The 24,897-nt window shown below is 36.4% G+C and overlaps 1 protein-coding gene across 2 annotated transcripts in view; it reads right to left on the bottom strand.

Annotated features, from left to right (window-relative positions):
- The window catches only part of LOC120426607 (zwei Ig domain protein zig-8-like), a 772,331-nt gene that overhangs the window by 1,440 nt on the left and 745,994 nt on the right, over positions 1 to 24,897 (bottom strand). For both annotated transcript variants that reach the window (XM_052710389.1, XM_052710390.1), the window contains exon 6: positions 6,208 to 6,376. In XM_052710389.1, coding sequence (XP_052566349.1) covers positions 6,208 to 6,376 — 169 coding nt within the window. The remainder of the gene's footprint in view (positions 1 to 6,207; positions 6,377 to 24,897) is intronic.

The raw sequence follows: 24,897 nt of genomic DNA, 5'->3' as shown, positions 1-24,897 counted from the left end.
TTGCAAAATTGTGAAATTTAAACACGTTGTTCTAAGTTCCCGATTTTTCACAGATTTTGAAAATTGATATTGTCCGTGTACTGATGTGCTGATAAATGAACGATTTCAATTAGAAGAAGGCAATTGAACGTCCATCAACGAACACATTGACACGCAAACCTTCAAGCTCAAGAAAAAGTTGGAAATTTGTATGCATTTTTGACATTTTCCCAAGCTTGGAAGTTTTTCTTGACTAACAGAACACTAATGAAGTCTGCAAGTAGTAGATAACAAACGTATACATCGTGATTTTTAATTTACTGAAAAATGATCTTTTTTCATGGCAAAATCATATTTGAACTTTGAAAAAATACGATTGAATTGAACTATATCCACATCAAATCATAGTTAGATGTCACCCCAATAATATTCTGTATTCATACAGATCGGATGGCCGTATTTTTTTATGGAAACATCTCAAAACTGAAAAAAAAAATCTGATATGCACACGAAATTCTATTTAAATACCAACTACAAAAAAAGCCAGCATTACCAATACCACCATCTTGTAGGAAATATTTTCTAAACAATTTTGCTTTTTGAATAATAAGTTTGTATCACTTCAGTGCCAAGATACCTACAGGCATTTTAGTGAAATAGAAAAGGAGTATTTTCAAAATTCCTCGTGAAAACACAATTTTATAAACTTCATCATCTTTTCAGCTGCTTGTGTCAGCATGTTTATGTTTTCAAACCTTTTGTTTTGTTTTATTACAGCATTTAACATATCAAATCAAAAATTTAAGTAAAAAAACTGTGACGTAATCGCCATAAAGAATAGAATTATTTTAAATTATCCACCTTGAGTACATTTTTTTTAAGATAATTAATTGCTGGGTAATTCTCTACCAACTCACACGAAATCGGGAAAAGTTGCCCCGACCCCTCTTCGATTTGCGTGAAACTTTGTCCTAAGGGGTAACTTTTGTTCCTGATCACGAATCCGAGGTCCGTTTTTTGATATCTCGTGACGGAGGGGTGGTACGACCCCTTCCATTTTTGAACATGCGAAAAAAGAGGTGTTTTTCAATAATTTGCAGCCTGATACGGTGATGAGATAGAAATTTGGTGTCAAAGGGACTTTTATGTAAAATTACACGCCCGATTTGATGGCGTACTCAGAATTCCGAAAAAACGTATTTTTCATCGAAAAAAACACTAAAAAAGTTTTAAAAACTCTCCCATTTTCCGTTACTCGACTGTAAAAAATGTTGGAACGTGTCATTTTATGGGAAATTTAATGTACTTTTCGAATCTACATTGACCCAGAAGGGTCATTTTTTCATTTAGAACAAAATTTTTCATTTTAAATTTTCGTGTTTTTTCTAACTTTGTAGGGTTATTTTTTAGAGTTTAACAATGTACTACAAAGTTGTAGAGCAGACAATTACAAACATAAATGATATATAAACATAATGGGTTTGCTTAAAACATCACGAGTTATCGCGATTTTACGAAAAAAAGTTTTGAAAAAGTTGGTCGTTGTTGATTATGACCGTTTATGGTCACTAGCCCGGGTCAAAAAAAATTAAAGTTGCTCAAATCAAAAATAATATGAGATTGCCCGAAAAAGTACTCAAAATGGAGGCTCTAGCCAAAATTTCAGCCCATTTGGTTGAAAACTGGCTTGCCTTGAGCAGGAACAAGTTTAAATGGGAATTAACTCGTAAAACTGAAGCATTTAGGTAAATTGCTCTGTACAAGTCAGCCGTTAACAAATGGCGAATTTTGCATACCATGGGGTCCTAGGGGATGGTCTGGGGAACAATTCCTCCGAAGGGTGTAAGACGATCCGAGGCCCCTGGTCTTGCCTTGAACCGGATTCATTCCGGCGGCGTCGCAGAAATTCTCATGGTCCCAGCTAAATTTATAGGGAAAAATCAAAGCACACTAAGAAGGCTGCCTCGATCAGAGGACGCCACATGGCAATCGGCCACCACGTGGAAGGAAAATAACTTTAAATTCAGCTTCAAAATTACATTTAGCGTTGTTAAGGTGTTTTTGATCGAATATCTAGTTGAATAAAGTGTCCTAGGAATAACAAAACCACTTTTAAAGCAAAAATTGATGATACCCTCCTGCCACGTGGTGGCTGATTGCCATGTGGCGTCCTCTGATCGAGGCAGCCTTCTTAGTGTGCTTTGATTTTTCCCTATAAATTTAGCTGGGACCATGAGAATTTCTGCGACGCCGGAATGAATCCGGTTCAAGGCAAGACCAGGGGCCTCGGATCGTCTTACACCCTTCGGAGGAATTGTTCCCCAGACCATCCCCTAGGACACCATGGTATGCAAAATTCGCCATTTGTTAACGGCTGACTTGTACAGAGCAATTTACCTAAATGCTCCAGTTTTACGGGTTAATTCCCATTTAAACTTGTTCCTGCTCAAGGCAAGCCAGTTTTCAACCAAATGGGCTGAAATTTTGGCTAGAGCCTTCATTTTGAGTACTTTTTCGGGCAATTTCATATAATTTTTGACTTGAGCAACTTTAATTTTTTTTACCCGCGCTAATGGTCATCCGCGACAGACACGGACGACGAAACAAAGAGAAACGCCAAAAATAACTCTTTCAAAACTTTTTTTTTGTAAATCGTGAAAACTCCTTATGTTTATAACCAAACCCTTTATGTTTATATATCATTTTTTTTATAATTGTCTGCTCTACAACTGTGTAGAACATTGTTAAACTCTTAAAAATAACCCTGCAAAGTTAGAAAAAACACGAAATTTTAAAATGAAAAATTTTGTTCTAAATGAAAAAAATGACCCTTCTGGGTCAATGTAGATTCGAAAAGTACATTAAATTTCCCATAAAATGACATGTTCCAACATTTTTTACAGTCGAATAACGGAAAATCGCAGAGTTTTGAAAACTTTTTTTTGTGTTTTTTTTTTCGATGAAAAATAGGTAATTCTCTACCAACTCACACGAAATCGGGAAAAGTTGCCCCGACCCCTCTTCGATTTGCGTGAAACTTTGTCCTAAGGGGTAACTTTTGTCCCTGATCACGAATCCGAGGTCCGTTTTTTGATATCTCGTGACGGAGGGGTGGTACGACCCCTTCCATTTTTGAACATGCGAAAAAAGAGGTGTTTTTCAATAATTTGCAGCCTGAAACGGTGATGAGATAGAAATTTGGTGTCAAAGGGACTTTTATGTAAAATTACACGCCCGATTTGATGGCCTACTCAGAATTCCGAAAAAACGTATTTTTCATCGAAAAAAACACTAAAAAAGTTTTAAAAATTCTCCCATTTTCCGTTACTTGACTGTAAAAATTTTTGGAACGTGTCATTTTATGGGAAATTTAATGTTCTTTTCGAATCTACATTGATCCAGAAGGGTCATTTTTTCATTTACAACAAAAATTTTCATTTTAAAATTTCGTGTTTTTTCTAACTTTGTAGGGTTATTTTTTGGAGTGTAATAATGTTCTACAAAGTGTAGAGCAGACAATTACAAAAAATTTAATATATAGACATAAGGGGTTTGCTTATAAACATCACGAGTTATCGCGATTTTACGAAAAAAAGTTATGAAAAAGTTGTTCGTCATCGATCATGGCCGTTCATGGTCACCCGCGACAGACACGGACGACGAAACAAAGAGAAACGCAAAAAGTAACTTTTTCAAAACTTTTTTTCGTAAAATCGCGATAACTCGTGAAGTTTATAAGCAAACCCCTTATGTCTATACATCAAATTTTTTGTAATTGTCTGCTCTACAACTTTGTAGAACATTGTTACACTCTAAAAAATAACCCTGCAAAGTTAGAAAAAACACGAAATTTTAAAATGAAAAATTTTGTTCTAAATGAAAAAATGACCCTTCTGGGTCAATGTAGATTCGAAAAGTACATTAAATTTCCCATAAAATGACATGTTTCAAAAAAATTTACAGTCGAGTGACGGAAAATGGGAGAATTTTTAAAACTTTTTTAGTGTTTTTTTCGATGAAAAATACGTTTTTTCGGAATTCTGAGTACGCCGGGCGTCTAATTTTACATAAAAGTCCCTTTGACACCAAATTTCTATCTCATCACCGTTTCAGGCTGCAAATTATTGAAAAACACCTCTTTTATCGCATGTTCAAAAATGGAAGGGGTCGTACCACCCCTCCGTCACGAGATATCAAAAAACAGACCTCGGATTCGTGATCAGGGACAAAAGTTACCCCATAGGACAAAGTTTCACGCAAATCGAAGAGTGGTCGGGGCAACTGCTGTGTGAGTTGGCGGAGAATTTCCCTGCTGAAAATCGCTTTTAACACACAAAAAAACAACAGAATTTATTAATAAAACAACAATTTTTCATTAAAAGCTTGGTTTTCAGCAAAATTTTGAAAAAAAAACTTATTTGATTGCCAATAAAAATGACAACCTTCTGGACCAATAAGAATACAGTATATTAGTAGTGGGACCCTAACTAACTAACTTATTTAATCAACATTGACTTGAATTGGAATACGGGTAAAAATGAGGGCAGTTTCCAATGTGTTACATGATCAATTCTCTACGAAATTGGCCGATTTCGACCATTTTTATTTTGTGTATATTTTTATTTGGCTAAAACTTTGTGTGAGCTTTCCCCATGACCAAAGAAGCCATTGGCAGCTGTTCATACAAAAATGGTACGTCAATATTCGAAAATCTTATACATATGCAGCCATTCCATATGAAAGTTAAAGAAAAAAAATAAAAGTGCTTCGAATTGGCTCAAAATTTTTCTGGTGGTTCCCTGGCCAAAATAATTAGACCCATATTTTTTTTGTTTGGCCATTAGGGTGGCCTACGCCGTGTTAGGGTGGTCCGAAAAATGCAATTTTCGTCGATTTTCACAAAAACCACTTTTTTCAAAAACTCATAACTTCGCTCCATTTCAACCGATTTTAGCTGTCTAGGGCGCAAATGAAAGATGATAAGTTTGACTTCCAAGAAAAAATAATGTGGAGTTTCAAAAATCTAGCCTAACATTTCAAAAAGTCTTATGGAAACATCAAATGCCGTTTTGACGGTGTCTGGACCAAAGAGCCTATATCTGAACATATTTTAACGGATTCCTCGGACAATTTTGCATTTTTTATAAAAATTGGGCGAGGTTCATTAACAGGATTCAGAGATATGATTTTTTGAAAATAAAATCAGGGTTTTTCGACGCGCCACGCGCGAAAACGGGAGATTGACGAAATCGGCAAAAAATCAACTTTTTTTCACTAAAACTGCGATAACTCGAAAATTTCAGCGATGACCTATACATGTTAGGTTACCAAAATTTTCGTAATTAAAATACGCAACTTTTGGTACAGTACCATTAAAAAAAATTATACATTAAAAATATATGGATTTAGAAAAAAAAATGTTTTTTATTATGTAAAAATCGCAAATAATATTTGTGAACATATTTTTTCTGAAAACCTTTGCCGGAGACACCAAATCGATCAGAAATTTCCTTCTTGTCAAATTAGCTTTTTTCCAAGTTGGATACAATCGGGTAAAATTTTAAATTATTCCAACCCATGAAGTATAAAAAATAACAAAGTTTTTAAAACATTCTTTTTTTTTGGCTAAAAAAACATTTTTTCGAAATGTTCTTGAGTTCACTATCAAATTAAGCGTCTCATTTTTCATAAAAGCTCCTTTGACAAAAAAAAATCACATCCTCTCCTTTCCTTGTAAATTTTTGATAAAAATATAAAATCAACAATGTTTAATTACGATAAATTCTCAAAAATCAGGCCAAAATACAATCGAAAGAGCGCATCGAAACCTTCGAATTATTAATGGGATTTTATTCAGGGACGATTCCTAACCTACGCACTAATTTTCAAAAAAAAATCTGAGTAAAGCGTTTTTCTCAAAGTCAAATTTTGTAAGAAAGTCAAAATGGTGCAAATACACATTCGGTTTATTGGACATTTTCACAAAAAAATCGAAGTCATGGAATGATTAGATATTGATTCTTTGTTTGATTTTGTTAATTATTTAAACCGATTTTATATCGATGATCGAAAAATGAGTAGCGTGATCTTCTCTATAAAACAAATGGTCGAATTAAATTTAATGAAATTTTGTTAAACTTAGCTCAAATTAAACCAACGTAATTTATGCACAGCTCCCCTCGGTGAGGCCGAGAGATTCCAAACACCGGGAGTAGCTGCAGCACTTACCATTCAGCACATGCACGGTGACACTTTTGCTTTTGGCATTGGACGGATTGCAGGTGTACTGTCCAGAGTCCGACGGCCGGGCGCTTTGGATGAGCAGAAAGGACGTGGTCGTGTCACCCTTCTCCGTGATGACCGACACTCCGCCGCGGGGCGAATCGTAGCTGATGATCTGCGGGGGGAGAGAGTGAAAACGCTCGTTATTAATGAAACATTTATGGAAAATCCCGGTTGTTGTAATCACGTTTAGCAAACAGCCCCAGCCAAGCGCTCGCTAATTAAATGCACTCTCATTTTGCTTTCATAACTGGGTTTAACCATAATCACTCAAATATCGAGTGCTTTTCATTGGTCTGATTATTTGGAAGTGCGTTATGTAGAAATAGTTCAAACATCGAGCCAAGTGGTTTGCGCTTTTGTGGATTTCGATGAACCACTAATTTAAATGAAGTCGATTTGAAAAGGGTGCAATGATGCATTATTTATACTCTTTTATTTATTACATTGGAATAACAACTATGATAGGTATCCTATCTATTTCCGGAATTTGAATGTAATGGTCAAATTTAAATTTATGAGAATGTTCATGAATACAAAGCAAGAGGCCAATTGAGTCATTCGATGAATCAGTGTTATCGATATGCAAGTGAAATGTTGAAGCTTTCAATTCGCCTTTATTCAACTGAAATCCAATTTATTTCGTGCCAGGTACTTTACAAACCTTGTTTTACACATTTCTGCGAAATCCCATCAAACATGATAACCTTTTCTATCAAACCTTTCCATGTAGTACTACGGTACACACTTTCCTGAAATCGAATAAAAACAGTCACTTCACCTCACCACGACGTTGAGACGAACCCCCTCAAGCGGTGTCTCGTGGAAGTCAACAGAGGTGGGGCTCCACGGGGGGCTGCAATTTGATTTTTCTGTCAAGTTGTGATGTTTTGCTCTCCCACCATCGTCACGAGGAGATTAACATATCGATAGACATTTTGCGGTTTACCCAACGTGCCACGGAGTGGAAGAATGATGGAATTTTAGATCAGTTTATTAAATGATAAGCACAGTAAGATACAAATGGTATGCCAAGTAATTATTTTCATATGACTTTTCTAGTGTTTCGCATAATTACAATTATTTCATGATAGTAAGACAGGTTACCGCTAAGCTAAATTAAAATAGCAAGAAAGTCAAAAAGAAACATAAGTTTACCCTTTGCTAGACTATGCCTTAGAAATAAGAAGGTTTGATAAACAATGAGCATGAGCATGAGCATGAGAGATCACCCATGGTTGCCCCTCCGTAAGAAGGTTTGATAAACAATGTTGAAAAAACAGTTTGAATAAAATTTTCGTGGCTTTCGAGGACCACTATTAGAAACAATTGCATACTTTTCAATTTGATGCCGTTAAAAAATGATATCTGTTGTAAAGAAAAAAACATTGGTTTCTTCTTACAAGACTCCAAACAAATTGAATGGTATTCCATACAAAAGTACGCTGGAAATACTGGAAATTCTGCATCTTGAACAATTTGGTGTCTGCAGCAAAAATATTGAAAATATTTTACGCAGTGGCGTTACGATTTTTATTTCGACGATTTCTCTTAACCGATGCAATATTTTTGCAAGCTTTAAAAGGTGTTTTGTAGATCTGAACAAAACCTTCAAATTGCTTATAAAATATTGCAAAAATGTTGCGTCGTTCCAGAGAAACCAGAGAAATCGACAAATTAGAACAAAAAAAAACGAATCGCCCAACAACGTTTTTGGTTTGTTTATATTGTCATGCTTGGATTGAACTAAACGGCACAGCCCTATTCGTCGATCATCGACTGTCATTTTTCATAAATTTAACTGAATCAACCTGTACAATCGAATATTAGTAAACAAAAACAAATAAAAAAAAACTATGGGGTAATAAATTGAGGTTATGTAAACTCAGACAATTTGCTTGTAATTTTATATACGTAAATCGGATCTTGGAAATTCTGAATTCACAAGAAAGGTCATAACATAACCTTTCTAAAAATATATAATGTGACAGGTTTTCATGCAAAAAAACACCCATTTTTGCAAATTGTGAAATTTATATGCAGCAGTTTTTTAAAGCATAACGTTTGATGTGCTTTACTAAATATTATAAATTTCAATAGGGACTTATGGGACCCCAAGACGAATCGAATGAGACCAATACGGTCAAAATCGGTTCAGCCAGTGACGAGATATTCCAGTGACATTGATTCGGTACACATGTCTACAATTTTAATTATCCAACTAATGACGGGTCGTATGCCGGCCGGAACCGGACACCACTTTCATCAAATTGTCTGAGATCCCGCTTCCAAAAAGTGTATAAATAACACTTAAGTGCTTATAACTTTTTATAGGGTTATCAGATCATCAATGTTTCGGGCTCATTTAAAAGGTCTTTCAATTATCTAACTAACGACGTGTTGCATGATGGACCTGAGCACCATTTTCTTTAAAATATCTGAGATCCGGCCTCCAAAAAGTGTATAAATAACACTTAAGTGCTAATAACTTTTGATAGGATTATCAGATCTTCAATGTTTTTTAAATCGTTTGTAAGGTATTTCAAATACCTTTCTACAAATGTATAACATGACGGCTTTTCTAACAAAAACCACCCTTTTTAAAATCTTGCGAGCTTAAGTCAAAACCGTTTTTTCAGCATAACTTTTGAAGTACTTTACTAAACATAATGGTATGAAAATATGACTTATGGGACCTGTCTACGTCCATCCACACACACAGACATTTGCACAGAATTTTATTCTGAGTCGATATGTATACGTGAAGGTGGGTCTACGAGGCCTATTCAAGAAGTTCATATTTCGAGTGATTTTATAGCCTTTCCTCAGTGAGGTGAGGAAGGCAAAAACACTGAAATGAAAATATATGCCACTGTTATTATATGCTATTAGTGATGTCACGATTTTTTTTTGTTCAAAATTTCAGAGGAAATAGCCTAAGATGTTACAAAAGACTCACGAAAAATGCAGGATGGTATGTATCTCCTTAAAACAATACAAAAATCATTTACTAAAACTGTTTTTTTGAAAAGTGGTCAAAACGTAATTTTTTTTAAAAATCGGTGGTGGGAATAGATTCCCTAGAAAATTTTACATAATAGTCTCCATATTGACCATTTTCCTATGTCCAATCCTTGTTAAGATACAGCGGTTTAAAAAATAAAAATGTTGAAAAAATAAGTTCTTTTGCGGTTTTTGGCAATTTCTATATGACAGACTTAATTTTTTAGTCTCGAAAATATTTTAACCGGAAAGCTCGTCCAATTTTCTATCAGTTTGTCTTTGACAACATTTCAATTGGATGTAAAGGCTTACAGATATAAGTTTAATTACATTGCTCATAATTAAAAATAGTTTTTTTTTCAGTGTGGTCAAAACCTGAATAGTAAATAAGCTTAAGTAAATATTAAAACGAGTCAAATTGTTCTCGTGGATCAAACTTACTTTTTGCACATGTATTTTAAAACGTGGGTTTTATAAAAAAAACACCGATTTAATCCCACCTGGGGTGAGAAAGAGCCTTTCTTACTAAAGAATATAACAATGGTATAACTTCTTTCAATTAATAACATCGACTTTGTTTATTTATAACGTCAGCACAAAAGAAAGTCTTATGATGAAAGCAATGTATTATGATGATATTATGAGTTTTATGAATGATATGATTTCCAAAAGAAATAAAAAAACGCTATTTTCACCAAAAGAATATGTTTAATCGTACAATATGTTTGTACGTTTCCAACCAAACAAGCGTTTATGACAAACGCGATCATAGCAAGCTTCCCAACAACGCACACCGCGGTTTTGGTTTTCTAGTTTCGGTACGAGCCCTTTTGTGTGACTGTGTTGGTGTTTTGGTTCATCGTACCAGCGCACCAAGACAAGCAGAACCGAGGTACAAGTGAACCGCGTGTGCCGCACGGTGCAGGAAAGCTAGCCATTCAGCTTCTACGAGAGTGACAGAGTCAGATATAGCTATTTTTAACAACCGCACCACTACACACTCAATCGCGAGAACCTTAGGAAGAAAGCCATTGGAGTCGCCAGCATTGAACACTTTGAAAACGATATAAACGATAAAAAGCTTAGAAAGCTCCTATTATCCTATCCAATGAACCCTGTTTAATAAACTTACGAAATCACGAAAAAATGAAGTCTACATTTAGGCGATTTTAGGAGCGCACGGGAAACAAAATGATTGTAGCCGGATGAATGTCCTATGTCACAAAGGTTTTTGCATAAACATTGGACAGTTATGCAAAAACGGACAGGGCAAATGAAACCGAAAAGCTACGATATCTTACATATTGAAGGAAACATCGGTAGACAAGCTACTACAAAATGAGTATAAGTCGAGCCACAAAATATATGCGCCAGCATTCTCGCGCCAGTATTCGAAGCTCAACTTGACAACTTGTCGACTTGGCGACGAAGCGTCAAAAATCTATGCAATTGGACCATATTTTCATTTGAAAACTGTGAATTTTTTTGAAAAGTCTTGCCGCATCCGTAAAAAATCAAAAATCGATGCAGTGTGATTTTTTTGTCGATTTTTCCGATTAAAATTTATGCTGAATCGACATATATACGAAGATGGAAATGACGTCCTGCCTTAAAGTAAAACCTATACCTTTCTTTAGTAAGAAAGGCAAAAAACCTAGATGTTTGGGTATCAAAAGATCGGAAATTGTGTGCTCTTTCTGATGGCACATAGGAAGACTTATGAAACGTGGACTGGTTCGGAAGCCGGCGGATTTTCCGACAACGTAATTCCGGGTTGGTACGAAAAATCAATTTTATCGATATAAAGACCCCCAAAACGATATTATATCTACTCCAAAATGTTTATTTAGCAAATCTATGTTAATATATTGACATTTAGATAAATTTAAAGTTTGCAAAATTAAGTATAGATAAGCTTTATATAGAACTTACAGAGTTAAGTAAACTTTTATGCTAAGTAGTTTACCAACACTTAATTTTCAATCCAAATTGTTTTTTTTAATCAGTCAAGATGCCTATTTGGAGTGGAGACATTGGTGATTTGTCAACAAATAATCACAGACAAAAAAAAACCGCGTGCAAACTTTTTTTGCACCTTTTTTGATTTTTGTTATAGAACTTTTTCTAGGAATCATTTTTACATGAGCTTTTTGTAACGAAATGTTCGGTAAGAGTTTCCGAACAGTTTGTGTGTGTTAAATTTCATATCTTATAATCTAGGTCACTTTTGTGTGTGTTAAACTCCAGCATTCAGCAGCATTCCAGCGCTGGTGCAAACTGCAATCGCGTCATGAATCAGTTCCACCAAATAGAGATCTCCTCTATTCATGGATGAGCTACTTCCATGCCACACGTGCCACGGCTAATATGCAGGAAGGTGTGCTGCTGCGTTAAAATGGTGGTGGGTGGTGGGTGATACGGAATTGTGTGCGAATTCTGCACCTGTTTGAAAGCACTGCTGGGTGGCCCACACCGGAACAGGTATTTCAGTTGAAGGAAGACAGACACGCAGAAAAAAAAATCCCGGGAACCTGCCAGCAATGTGTGTGTGTGAGGGAGTGGTCCGCAGAGCTGGCAAATATTTACTCATCAATAATTCATGAAACAAAATTACGTTGCTGAACGTTTCTCCTTGTCGCACTCACATACACACACAGTCATCGACGGGGAAATCTGTTTGTGGGTGGGTGTGAGCCCATTTATGGGATGATGATGCTGGCGAACAGAGAGAGAGAGAGGGAGATGGAACATTGAGCCCCTGATTGGGTGACTCGACGGTGTGGAAGCGAAATACAGTTATCAGAAAATTCACGGTTTTTTGCGCGACGTTGTCGCATAATGTTTAAGTGTTACTGAAGCTTTGATCATGATCAGGGTGGTTCACCAAAGCTCAAAAAATTGTAGTAGAATCATTCATGAACATCATTCTGGTTAAAAAAATACATATACATCTTTAAAAATGGACTTTAATTTGATCCACCCTAAGCGAAATGTGGAAAAACGAGCACTCATCACTATCAAGCAGATATTGACGAACGCTGGAAAAATTTCCAGTTATCAATAGCATACGCCGGTACAGACACACACGATCGATAGTTTAATTTATTCTTGAATGCATTCATATTTGTTTTGCAATTTAACAGTCACAAAAATTGGAATTGTTCCATAAATCTGAAAGTATCAGTTTTAATTATTTTCCACTAATTATTTCTATACTTATTCAAAGCACAAATGTTTCAATAGATGTGGTATTGTCAAACGAACTAACAAGCTAAAACAGTTGGTGAACTTAGCAACTAATTAATCCATTGAAAGTGTGCTTCGTTGAATGTGCATTTTGAGCTTAATTGGGTTAACGAGGCTTTTTACAACTTCAATGCTTTTCATTGTGGCCTTTGCCACCATCCATTTTGTGTCATTGGTTCACCCATACAAGTCTCCTTTCAATTTTGGCAGTTGTTCATACAAAAATGGTACACCCAAACGGCGGTCGCATGATTGTGATACATGGCGGCATGAAAGGATATCAGAATCTGAATGAAATCTGTCCTCATGCATTTTTTTGCAATATATGGGTAAGCCCGTTACCGACAATTATCGACATTACCGACAGCTAATTGATTGTATTGCAGAAAAAAATCTTAGCAGAACGAGGATTGAACCATAAACGTCTTGATTGTTGATCCGACAAGCTACCACCGCGCCATGGACGCTTGATGAAATGTGAGGGACAGAGCACCAACATATTCTTCTCTCTGAAGTGTTGCTCGGGGACGCGCCAGCATTATATGTGTTGGTGAGAACTGCAGATCGCTGACATGTTTACACGCGGGCAGAAATGAGCTATGAGCTTGCTGCAAAAACTGTTATAAAATGTAACATTTTCTGCAGCAAATCCACTGTTGCAGATTTTGATATAAATTTTTCCTTTGGGTGTTCGTAAAAAATCGAAATCTGTAACTTTTAAAGGAATTTTCTGATTGATTTGGTGTCTTCAGCAAAGTTGGAGGTATTGATGAGGACCATTCTGAAAAAGGTAAACGAAAAAACTGCCGATTTTAAATTAAACTTTTTTTTTCATTTCGTGATGTTGCTTCTGGTAATTTTTTAACCTGGCCATGGTCTTCGTTTCGTACATACACTTATGGTACTCGGGTTTATATGACCCAGAAATGTTTTTGGCTGCCAAAATTCGGAATCATGACCGATTTTGGATGTCTTGGCCGCAAATGAAAGGTTAGAATGTCTACTTTGCGATTCCGACTGGCAGAACCGGTTTTGGGCACTGTGGCCACCGGGAACCTGCTACAACCGAAAAAAGTCCTTTTTGAGGCCCCGACTTTGAAGACCTGTATCTCCGGAACGATAACACATAGCGGGTTGCTTCCAGTTGCATTTGACGGGTAATAACCTCAACTTTAAGCTCCCGTAGAGATGATTTGTCAAAAGTGGACACCGGTTCCGTTAACCCGGAACATCCGAAAAACATGATTTTTTCAGCTTTTGTTATAAAATCAACACATTAGTCAATTTTTTCAACCGGATTTTTTGTAAATCATTACATACGTACACTACATACTACCCCTGACTGTTTGGGATCGTTCCGGCCAACTGTGGCCAATCCGGAACCGGTTCCAGGGTACCACCAAAACAGTTCCAATAATGGTATCGCTAGAAACCCGTCATGTTGCATATCAAACTTCATGAAATTGAAAATTATGACCATCTAAGGTCATGCCGATAACCTCTGACCCAACCTGGTCACGCCGGAACCGGTTACCGGTGGCCACTGGGGGACACTTCCGGAGTATGCAGGGAAGCATATCATGCGACATATCAAACTTCATGAAATTGAAAATTATGACCATCTAAGGTCATGCAGGAACCGGAGGCCACTGGGGGACACTTCCGGAGTATGCAGGGAAGCATATCATGCGACGTATCAAACTTCATGAAATTGAAAATTAAAACCATCTAAGGCGGTGGTCACCAAAATGCGGCCTGCGGGCCGTATGTGGCTTACCGAGGTCTTCTGTACGGCCTTCGGGATGGTTTTGAAATTATTTTGGAATCCGGCCCACTTTGCGTTCTCATATGAAGTTCGCTAGAGAAATTATGAACTAAGTTTCTTTAAAAAGAAAAAAATATGTTTTTTTACGAAATAAAAAAATAGATACCATAATTGATTTCTGGTTTCAACAATATTTATATGGTCGTGGGAAGTATTAAACTAGTGGTGCCTTATTTTCCTGAAGAATTTATAAAACGATTAAATTTCTAAATTTGGAAATAATGAATATGAAACATTCATTCCTTTAAAATATTTTGTGTTTAAAAATATGAAATTCTGAATATGATAGTGTAACAAAAACTTTTTATTATCTGGGAATCACGTTGCTAAAAATACTAAGAATAAATAAATTTCCAATAGTTCTAAACATCAGATCACTTTCTGACTAAAACTTGTTAGAAATATTGAATGAAAAAATAAAAAAATATGGATTCCGAGTAAATATTTTTTGGTTAAATTTTGTTATCCTAAAAAATCGACAGAACATAAAAATTCTATTTGATAATATATTTTTGATTAAATTTTTGTTTTTTTTTTGTGCCCTAATCTTTGATTAAAAATGAAACGAAAAGATTATACTCAGTACGAAAAGATCTTTAAAAAATTGAAAATCATTGAAAAAACACTTTTTTATCTTGTGCAATAATTCAAATTTTCCGAAGCAAAATTAACTTCTAAATTTCAATAAATATGATTTTTCCTAAAACATACGAAAAATTCTAAACATATTACTGTTACTTCAAAATTCACTCAAAAATCATTGAAAAAATGAGCAAAATATTCAAAGCTTAAATAGAACATTCAAACCAAATGTGTACGCAAAACCAAGAAAATAATTATCAATAAAAAAAAAGTTATTATAGATATAACACAAAATATTATTTTTTTAAGTGAAATATTGTCGAATTGTACAACAATCATATTTTAAAACATGAAATATGATGAGAAAAATTTATGAAGAATGTTGATTTTTTTTCAATTGATTATGTATAATTGGTGACAATTTCTAAGTTGTCAAAAATTTAGTTGTTTGTCAAAATTTAACTTTCAAACTATTCAACTCTACAACTTATTTTTTATTTATATTTTACATGTTGCCCGCGACTCTGGGGCAAATTTCCAAATTAGCCCAGCTGGCTGAGGACCACTGATCTAAGGTAATGCCGATATCCTATGACCCAACTTGGTCACTCCGGAACCGGATACGGGTTGCCACTGGGGGACACTTCCGGAGGGTCTGTAAGTTAGGTAATTTTGGAAGGTTCAACTAAATTTATCTACTACAGAAAATTCAAACCGCCATCAATTAAATGGTTCCGGAACGGTAATCGAGCTCGGTTGTGTAGCTGCCAGTGTGATTGCTCTCACCCAGCCGGCCTGGGTTCGATCACAGTCCACGACCCCGTCCACATTTCTTGTGACGAGTAATGTGTCATCACGCCTTCTATCGGATGGGGATGTAGAACGTCGGTTCCAGCCTCAGTTGTTGTACGGTCATTTGATCATTCCAGGTGTAGGAGTTTTCTCCCTGCTATAAGTACAAACAACTCTCCAAACCAAGCCTGCTCCGGTGGAGTCGCTGGCAGCGGTGGGACTCCAAATCCGAAGGTCATCAGTCCGAACCCTGGGATGGAAGGTTCCTTGGAAAATAAAAAGGATTTGGTGCTCTCCCCACTAAAACCTTTTACATCTTAGGTTCAAGAAGAAACTTCAAACTTGGTTCTTTGCATATTCCACAAATTTCCTCCATTCCCAACCCATTTTCGGTTCCAAATTAATCAGGATGGGCCGGAGGACATCGCCGTCAGCAATTGTCTCCCAGTGGCCAGGTTGGATTAAAAGACGTGGGCAAAACCTTTGGTGGTCATAATTTGCAATTTCATGACGTTTGATATGTCACACGATATGCTTCCTTGCATACTACGGAATTGTCCCCCAGTGGCCAGCGGTAACCGGTTCCGGCGTAACCAGGTTGGGTCAGAGGATAGCGGCATGACCTTAGATGGTCATTATTTGCTATTTCATGAAGTTTGATACGTCGCATGATTTGCTTCCCTGCATACTCCGGAAGTGTCCCCCAGTGGCCACCGGTAACCGATTCCGGCGTGACCAGGTTGGGTCATAGGATATCGGCATGACCTTAGATGGTCATTATTTGCTATTTCATGAAGTTTGATATGTCGCATGATTTGCTTCCCTGCATACTCCGGAAGTGTCCCCCCGTGGCCACCGGTAACCGGTTCCGGCGTGAACAGGTTGGGTCAGAGGATAGCGGCATGACCTTAGATGGTCATAATTTTCAATTTCATGAAGTTTGATACGTCGCAAGGTAGGGTTCTTTGCATACTCCGGAATTGTCCCCCACTGGCCACCGGTAACCGGTTCCGGAGTGACCAGGTTGGGTCAGAGGATATTGGTATGACCTCAGATGGTCATAGTTTTCAATTTCATGAAGTTTGATATGCAACATGATGGGTTTCTAGCGATACCATTATTGGAACCGTTTTGGTGGTACCCTGGAACCGGTTCCGGATTGGCCACAGTTGGCCGGAACGATCCCAAACAGTCAGGGGTAGTATGTAGTGTACGTATGTAATGATTTACAAAAAATCCGGTTGAAAAAATTGACTAATGTGTTGATTTTATAACAAAAGCTGAAAAAAACATGTTTTTCGGATGTTCCGGGTTAACGGAACCGGTGTCCACTTTTGACAAATCATCTCTACGGGAGCTTAAAGTTGAGGTTATTACCCGTCAAATGCAACTGGAAGCAACCCGCTATGTGTTATCGTTCCGGAGATACAGGTCTTCAAAGTCGGGGCCTCAAAAAGGACTTTTTTCGGTTGTAGCAGGTTCCCGGTGGCCACAGTGCCCAAAACCGGTTCTGCCAGTCGGAATCGCAAAGTAGACATTCTAACCTTTCATTTGCGGCCAAGACATCCAAAATCGGTCAAGATTCCGAATTTTGGCAGCCAAAAACATTTCTGGGTCATATAGACCCGAGTACCATAAGTGTGACTTTTTTTCTGGGGGGCACTTCCGGTGGCCACCGGAAGTCCATTTTTGGCTCAAATGTGTGTCTTGGTAAGATACACAAAGTCATAAAATTTCAGCTCCGTAAGTGCCAAAGGTCAAAAGTTACGATAACTTTTATCATGCTCTTGGGTCATATAGACCCGAAGACCATGCCCGGGTTAAATTTAAATCGAAAAAATATCATCCTCACCATGTTTATCGTTTTTTGATTTCGACATTACTCAAAATTCTGAAAACAACGTACTTTTTCATCAAAGAAAGCAAGAAAAACCTGATTGTTTTGATCATTTTTGACCAGTTTGATGTCCCTAAAACTTCATTGGGTATTTTTTCCGGAAAGTTCAGCAAATTTTGCATTAGAATTTCCCTTTGGACGGATGTTGTGGCTCGTGCACTGCTTAAATGTCGGTATGTTCCTTAAATAAAGAAACAAACCAGATACCGCCGTTCATCAACACAGTTTTTTTTTTGAAGAAAAAAATCCACCTGCCACAAAAACGTTAAAAAGGTTATGCAAAATTTGATGAACATTCTGAAAAAATACTTTCAATAGCAAAACATGTACTGGGGTAGGCCACACTAAGTCCATGCACTTATTTTGACAAGAATTTTTTCAATAGTGTTTAAAAAAAATAGTTACGTTAAAAACTCTTACTTTGAATTTCGGGGTGACTTTGATAGTCATAGTTTTTCTTGTAAAAATCAGATTTAAGGTGTTCTTACTTTATTTTTACGTCAAATGTACCAAAAAAACTCAATTTTTATATTTAGTTAACTAAGTTTATAAGCTTTTAAACAATATATTTATGAATTTTTTAGGTAAAATTGTTTAAGTTTGATTTATAAAATTATCGATTTATATTGCATTTTAAACTGAATTCGAAGCACGAATCAAAAGTTTACACATTTAGATGATATTTGTTGAACTGAAAATTCCTGTAAATTTATTTGTACTCTTCATTTTGCGGAAAAATCTCAAACCTATCAAAGTCACCCCGTTTTACGGTAGTCAAGAATCATCACTTTTTCAAAAAGAAATTGGTTTTAATCTTTTTTTCTTAATTAACTTTTTGTAATTTTTCTTGTATTGTTCATTAATGTTAAAGGACACCAACTCCCAAGAACGACTCCAAAAATCCCAACACAAGTTTCTCTGATATTCGTCTTCTCGGAAAGTAAGCACACAACTTTGCTACCGCCAGTAATCGGAAGCCATTCTGACTATACTATGCTCTCTCTCACCCTCATCGAGGTGTTGTACACGTTCAAAGCCGGGTCCATTTCGCATTATAAATCTTTTCCCAGTGCCGGTGGCTGCTCCTCCTCCGAGCATTTACGTTAACCGGGTCAGGATGAAAAATAGTGTACCTTTCGTCGACCGGGGAAGGTTGCCCCGGGAAAAGCAATTCCGGCAGAATACATGACGGATTTCGTTCGCCCCCCCCCCCTTTTCGTGCTCGCTCCGATGCACTTCCGGGGTCTGCATTTATAATTGCACACCGCATCGCTCAGTTTCCATGGAGCGCACGATGATGTTGGTTGCAGGAATTCCCAGGTGGAGGGGGTATCTTGGGTGGGGCCTGGTTCCGAACCATTCATGTGCACTTTCGAGTTCTGAGAACGGACCTACCGCACACCAACCTAAACCGTCGTCGGGAGTTGACTGCATTCCAAAACACTTAATATTTCAATTCCAAAGTGAATACGGAATGAATGATGATATTTGCCATTGCTGCTTTGCGTCACTTTGTCTGCTTTGCTTTCTTAAAGTCTTTTAGAATTAAGCTTTTTTCAAACACACTTAGCAAACTTCACTTTCTATTAGGTGTCGACATCCATAAAGTATGTCACGCAAAAATCGACCAAAATATACCCTTAACAAAGAAAAAAGGGAAAGTTTCTAGAAATAAGTGTGATTATCAAACTCAAGATTTTCTAAATATAAAATGTGTTTTTTCAGATTCTTTAAAATACAAATTTTTGTTTTAAAAATTCTATTGGGAACATCTTAAGAAAGCTTAGCTGTAATAATCACGTGCTTAAAACAAATCCAGATATGCCAAATATGATTTGTCATAAATAAAAGTTTCAAAACATGTTTTGTAAATAATTAAAAAGTACATAACTCTCTTTGACCTATTCTCATGAGATTGGCAGCTTGATGGATGACTTGTTTTGATCGATTCTTTGTGCATCGTTTGAGTTTCGTTTGAACCGATCAAATTTCTGAAAAAAAATTATAAATCAAGATGTTGAGCGACAGGAAAGCAACTCAAACACCATTAGATATACAATATTCACACTGCTACACTACTACACAAAATACTCTAAAGGTTTGAATTCCTGGCAAACTGTTATGCAATTTAAAAGTTAATAAATCAGATTTTTCTATTGTCGATTTCTTGGAAACTGATGATCAGATTGATGTAATTGATTATTGTCAAAAAGCAAAACATATGAACAAAAAAAATATTTAAAGATTCAAAAGGGTAGAATTTTTTCATGGATTCGTACATAAGCAATCCTCTGATGTTTCGGTCATTCGTTTTTTTTTTGATTTTTTAATCCAGCTGAAACTTTTTTGGTGCCTTCGGTATGCCCAAAGAAGCCATTTTGCATCTTTAGTTTATCCATATAATTATTCATACAATTTTGGCAGCTGTCCATGCAAAAATGATACATGAAAATTTAAAAATCTGTATCTTTTGAAGCAATTTTTGGATCGATTTGGTGTCTTGCGCAAAGTTGTTGGTATGGATAAGGACTACACTGAAAAAGACGATACACGGTAAAAAAAAATTCGTGATTTTTAATTTCACTTTTTGTCACTAAAACTTGATTTGCAAAAACACACTTTTTAAATTTTATTTTCTGATATGTTTTAGGGGACATCAAATGCCAACTTTTCCGAAATTTACAGCTGAGGCAAAAAATTATGACTTAGGTAGTTATACATTTTTGAATGATTACTGATTTTTTTTTCAAAAAATCGAATTTGCAATCAAAATGCACTGTAGTGAAATTTGATAAAGTGCACCGTTTTCAAGTTATAGCCATTATTAAGGGATTACATACATGTAGAAAATCACAAAATTTCATATTAAAGAAAATTTATTGAATCCACTAAAAAGATGATTTTCAATCAGTCCTGAAAGTTTCATGAAGATATTGATTTACGGGTGCCACGATATCTCGAAATGGGATCGACCAAATTGGCTGAAATTCGGGGTGAAGACTTCCAAGACATATGCCGTGTGCATGACGAAGCCCGATTTTAAAATTTTGCTATTTTAAAAAATATAAAAATCAAAAACTGACAATTTTTTATATGAAAAACACAAAAATATTTTTATCTTTTTCAAAATACGTTTTTTGAAAATCGACTTTCGTCATGCACACAAGACCGGTTTAACGAGTCTTTACAGAATTTTGAGCCGATTTGGTCAAGGCAGTGTTGAGATATCGTGGCACCCGTTTTTTGACACTGCTAACTTCAAATAGCTTTATCTCGGCAATTATACAACCAAATGTCTTCAAGTTTGTTTTGATAATAAATGAAAAAGTATATTTTAATGCCCTGAAAACAGATTTTAAATAAAATTAAGTGTGTGCTCACACCAACCTCTGACTTTTTGGTCGATTTACATGTATGATACTTTTTCATAAATAGTCGAACACCCAAAATTCAGAGCCGAGAGAATCGTTCCCTCTAAATTTGTTGAGGGCTCAAAGCCAAAATCCCAATGCCAAAATAATGCTGTCAACTCACAACATCACACCCAGAACTGGGCATCGGCATACGAGAGGATAAAGAGCACGGTTCGGTAGAAAAATGGTACTGTGTGCGGACGGAGAGGATAAATCCCGAAATTAGCGAGAGTACTTTTCTCATGGGTTCATTTTCCAAAAAAGTTCATCTTTAAAAAAAAAGTGCCTGTACCGAGACTGGAACCCAAGACCTTCAGCATGTTGAACCGTGCCTTTGCCGTATGGGCCACCATGGTTCGGTGACTAAGTGGCGGTCATTATAAGCCAATCAATGGATGAACTGTTTCAATGAACGAATGAACACGCGAGAGGTCTATCCTCTCGCAAAATAGTACTTTCCTCACGTTCTTTTTCGGGAGGACTATCCGCTCGTTCTTTAACTTTGGGTGCATAACAAATGAGTTCATTCGTTAATACAATAAATACAATAAATCTGACCACTCCGTAGTAACCACATTGCGGTGGCCGAGGCAGTTAAGTCACTGGGTTAGTCTGTGAAAGGTCTCATTCGACTCCCGAAGTCGACACTTCGTCAGTTGTGTGCTATCTTGTGACAACTTTTCGAGAAAATCGATTTTTAAAGTTTGTTGGTAAATAATTTCAAATTTACGAATGATAGAGCCAAACTTTTTGAAGCAATTGGTTCGTATACTATCGCTTAACAAACGCTCCAAATTTCAACTATTTTGGTTACACCAGTTTAGGGCGTCCAATTTTCCCGGGTTTTGAATTTCCCGGGAAACGGGAAAAATATATTTGGAATCCCGGGAATTCCCGGGATCCCGGGAAATTTTTGAATCAGTAATAAAATCTATGTTTCATTATATTTGTTATGATTTCAAGCTTAAAATCATTGAATTAGCTTAATAATATCAAATGGTTATAATCCTCACTTCAATCTAAACAAAGACGACAGTTTTAAAATAGCCTAAAAGAATTTTTTTTTGTCTATGTGGTGTTTAGGATTTTATATCAACTACTATTTTTAACAGTATGATTAATCATTTTTTTATTTGCAAATCAAATTACATAATTCTTGAGCTTTTTTTTTTTTTTTGAAAAGATCCAATAAGCTTTTGTTTTCCATATGTTTATAGGACCTATTCAAAAAAACTTTGGAATTCTTTCATTTTTTTTTTCTTTTATATATATTTTATATGACATGACTAAAACAGCTAGAAAACAAACAACGACAATAAATAAAATGATACCAGTCAATGTAAAATTTTAGATAAGTTTTGAATTCATTGTTTTATATAAAACATATTTTACAATTTATTTTCAAGTTACTACCGCCAACCGAGGGAAAATCAGAATTACAGTCTAAATAGGTACAGGAGATTTTAGAGCAATACATTTGGAAGTACAAATTGTTTTGTTCTGTTACTGTTTCAACCGAAGTAATCCAAAACGTCATGCAAATATTTTTTGCTTTAATAGCTGTATTTATTCGTTACATTTGTACGTATTTGCCCTAGATGCCGGTGTTTGATTATAAATAATTTGATATGAGATTGTTTTTTTAAATTTAAAATCGAAAATATACGTAAATATATCCAGTTTTTCAAAAAATAAAATAATAGAGAAAAAAAATTTAAAGCACTAGGCATTTTGCGGACCTGGTAATTCAAATTATAATATTTTTTCCTTAAATGCCAATTTAATGCTGAGATTTGCTGAATACAAATTTTAATTCATTTTATTGTTCTACTATTTTCACAACCAAATCTGAATTTCCAGACCAAAATATGATTTTTTTTTTCAATTTCGGGAATTCCCGGGACAAATTATAGAAAATCCCGGGATTCGGGAATTCCCGGTTTAGGAAAAATCCCGGGATTTTTGTCCCGGGAATTCCCGGGATGGACGCACTACACCAGTTAAAAGATACAGTAAATAATTTAAACACAAATCTGATAAGCACGTGTCACAAGTGTGTTTCGAAAGTAAAATTGTACAACGTGTCACAAGTGTGCACAAAATTCCCATACAAACTAAAATAGGCTTAAATCAATAGTTTAACCAACTTAATCAGTATATTTTCAAAAAAAAGGTTGCATTGCCTTTAGAAAGTATGTGTGTACATAAATATGTGAAAAACAAGAAAAATTTTGATGATAAATTGGTCTACGTCACAAGTGTGTATTGCGATTTCCGGGAAACGGAAGCGAGTTTCCAAATCGGGTTAAAGCATCTTGTAGTGTTTGATAAGTATAGTAAAACGTCATCATTAACTCATTTTCAACCAAAATGGTCTATGTCACAAGATAGCACACAGTTGACGACTTGTGGTTTTTTGTTTTGAAAAATGAACTTTTCTTGCAAATGAACCTCGAGCGAAAAATTCTCTCGTCCATCTCCAGCTGTGTTCTCTGTGTCCGTGAATGGAACCGTTATTCTCTCGGACGAGCGCTGCCCAGTGTTTTGGTGCAGTTATCCATTTTTTTTTTAAATTAGAGAAATTTTCTGATCTCTTCTAAATCAATATTTTCCATATTTTAAACCAAGACTAACATTTCAAAAGGGCGTAATATTGAATTCTTGGCCATTTTGAAATGTCAGTCTTGATTTGAAAAATTTGGGTTTCGAAATGATCGGAAAATTTCACGAATGATTTATATTTTAATATTGAAAATCGGACCATAAGTTGCTGAGATATGGAATTTAAGTGTTAATCAATCTTGACAGCAATTATTTCCAACCATAACAATTGTCACTACGCTACAACCGGTTCCCACTGCACCCTTCGTCGCCACCCTATACGGTTGCCCCAGTTCACGTGTGCCATGTTCCCAATTGAAATCAACACGTCCTTCTAGACACGACACATTAAGCAACACGTGAGGTATGGGGAAGAGTGTGTTTTATATAATTTTTCATAAAACTGTAGAGCCTGGAGAGCATTATTCAGCGGACCTAGTGGCTTCTCACTGTACTCCAAGAACTGTTCCATATTCTGACAAGTAGTAATAGAATCATGCCTCAGCCTGCATATGGCTTCTTTTTCCTCCCCCTCCTCCTCCTCCTCCGGAACAGGCACAAGATTAAGACCCTAGAAGCAGAAGTCCAGGAGGACAAGCGCACCCTTTCCGAATGAAAGGAAGGTACCCAGGTCTGTCATCTGTCTGCACTCCAGGGACCAAGTGCGAGAGAGTGACTCGTCTTTCCGTCGTCAAACTGCTTCCTGAAGTTCGAGTCCCCTGGACTAACTGACTGCTGCTGCTGCAAGCTATGAATATGGTAATGGATTTTACGGCAAAATGAAGTTCCGTTGAATATAGATGAGAAAAACCAGCCGGAGAGACAGCCCATCGACCTCGTCGTCGTCGTTATTGGCCAGGAAGAAGTGCCTCCACTTTTTCTGCTACGTCGTGGTTGTGCTATCTTGGCGCATATGCCTGTTACTATGCGTGGGTCTCATTCAACCTTGGAAGAATTGACTTAATATAGCACAACGCCAACAAACTGTCAAACCTTCTCCAGGACTGGAGCCTCTCTCCCAGGGTGAAACGGTCGGTAGGTGAGTGTATATATGCACTTATGAAACATCAATTTTAGTTACCGCTCCTGGGTAGCAACCCTTCCGGGAAGGAGGCTACAGTCGGCCAGGTGCATTGGAGAGAAAAAACAGACACCCAATCGAAACGTGCCACCACCAAGGACGTCAGTGTGGTGACCATCTGCTTTGCGGTTGTCTTGGGTGAATTGAGTTTTTCTCATACATAATGGCTTAATATTAAATTGCCAAACTTTTTTTT

This window comes from Culex pipiens, chromosome 3 (assembly GCF_016801865.2).
Source record: "Culex pipiens pallens isolate TS chromosome 3, TS_CPP_V2, whole genome shotgun sequence".
Lineage (NCBI taxonomy): Eukaryota > Metazoa > Arthropoda > Insecta > Diptera > Culicidae > Culex > Culex pipiens.
The sequence above is the reverse complement of the archived record's forward strand: the minus strand, read 5'-3'. Positions and strand labels throughout refer to the sequence as shown.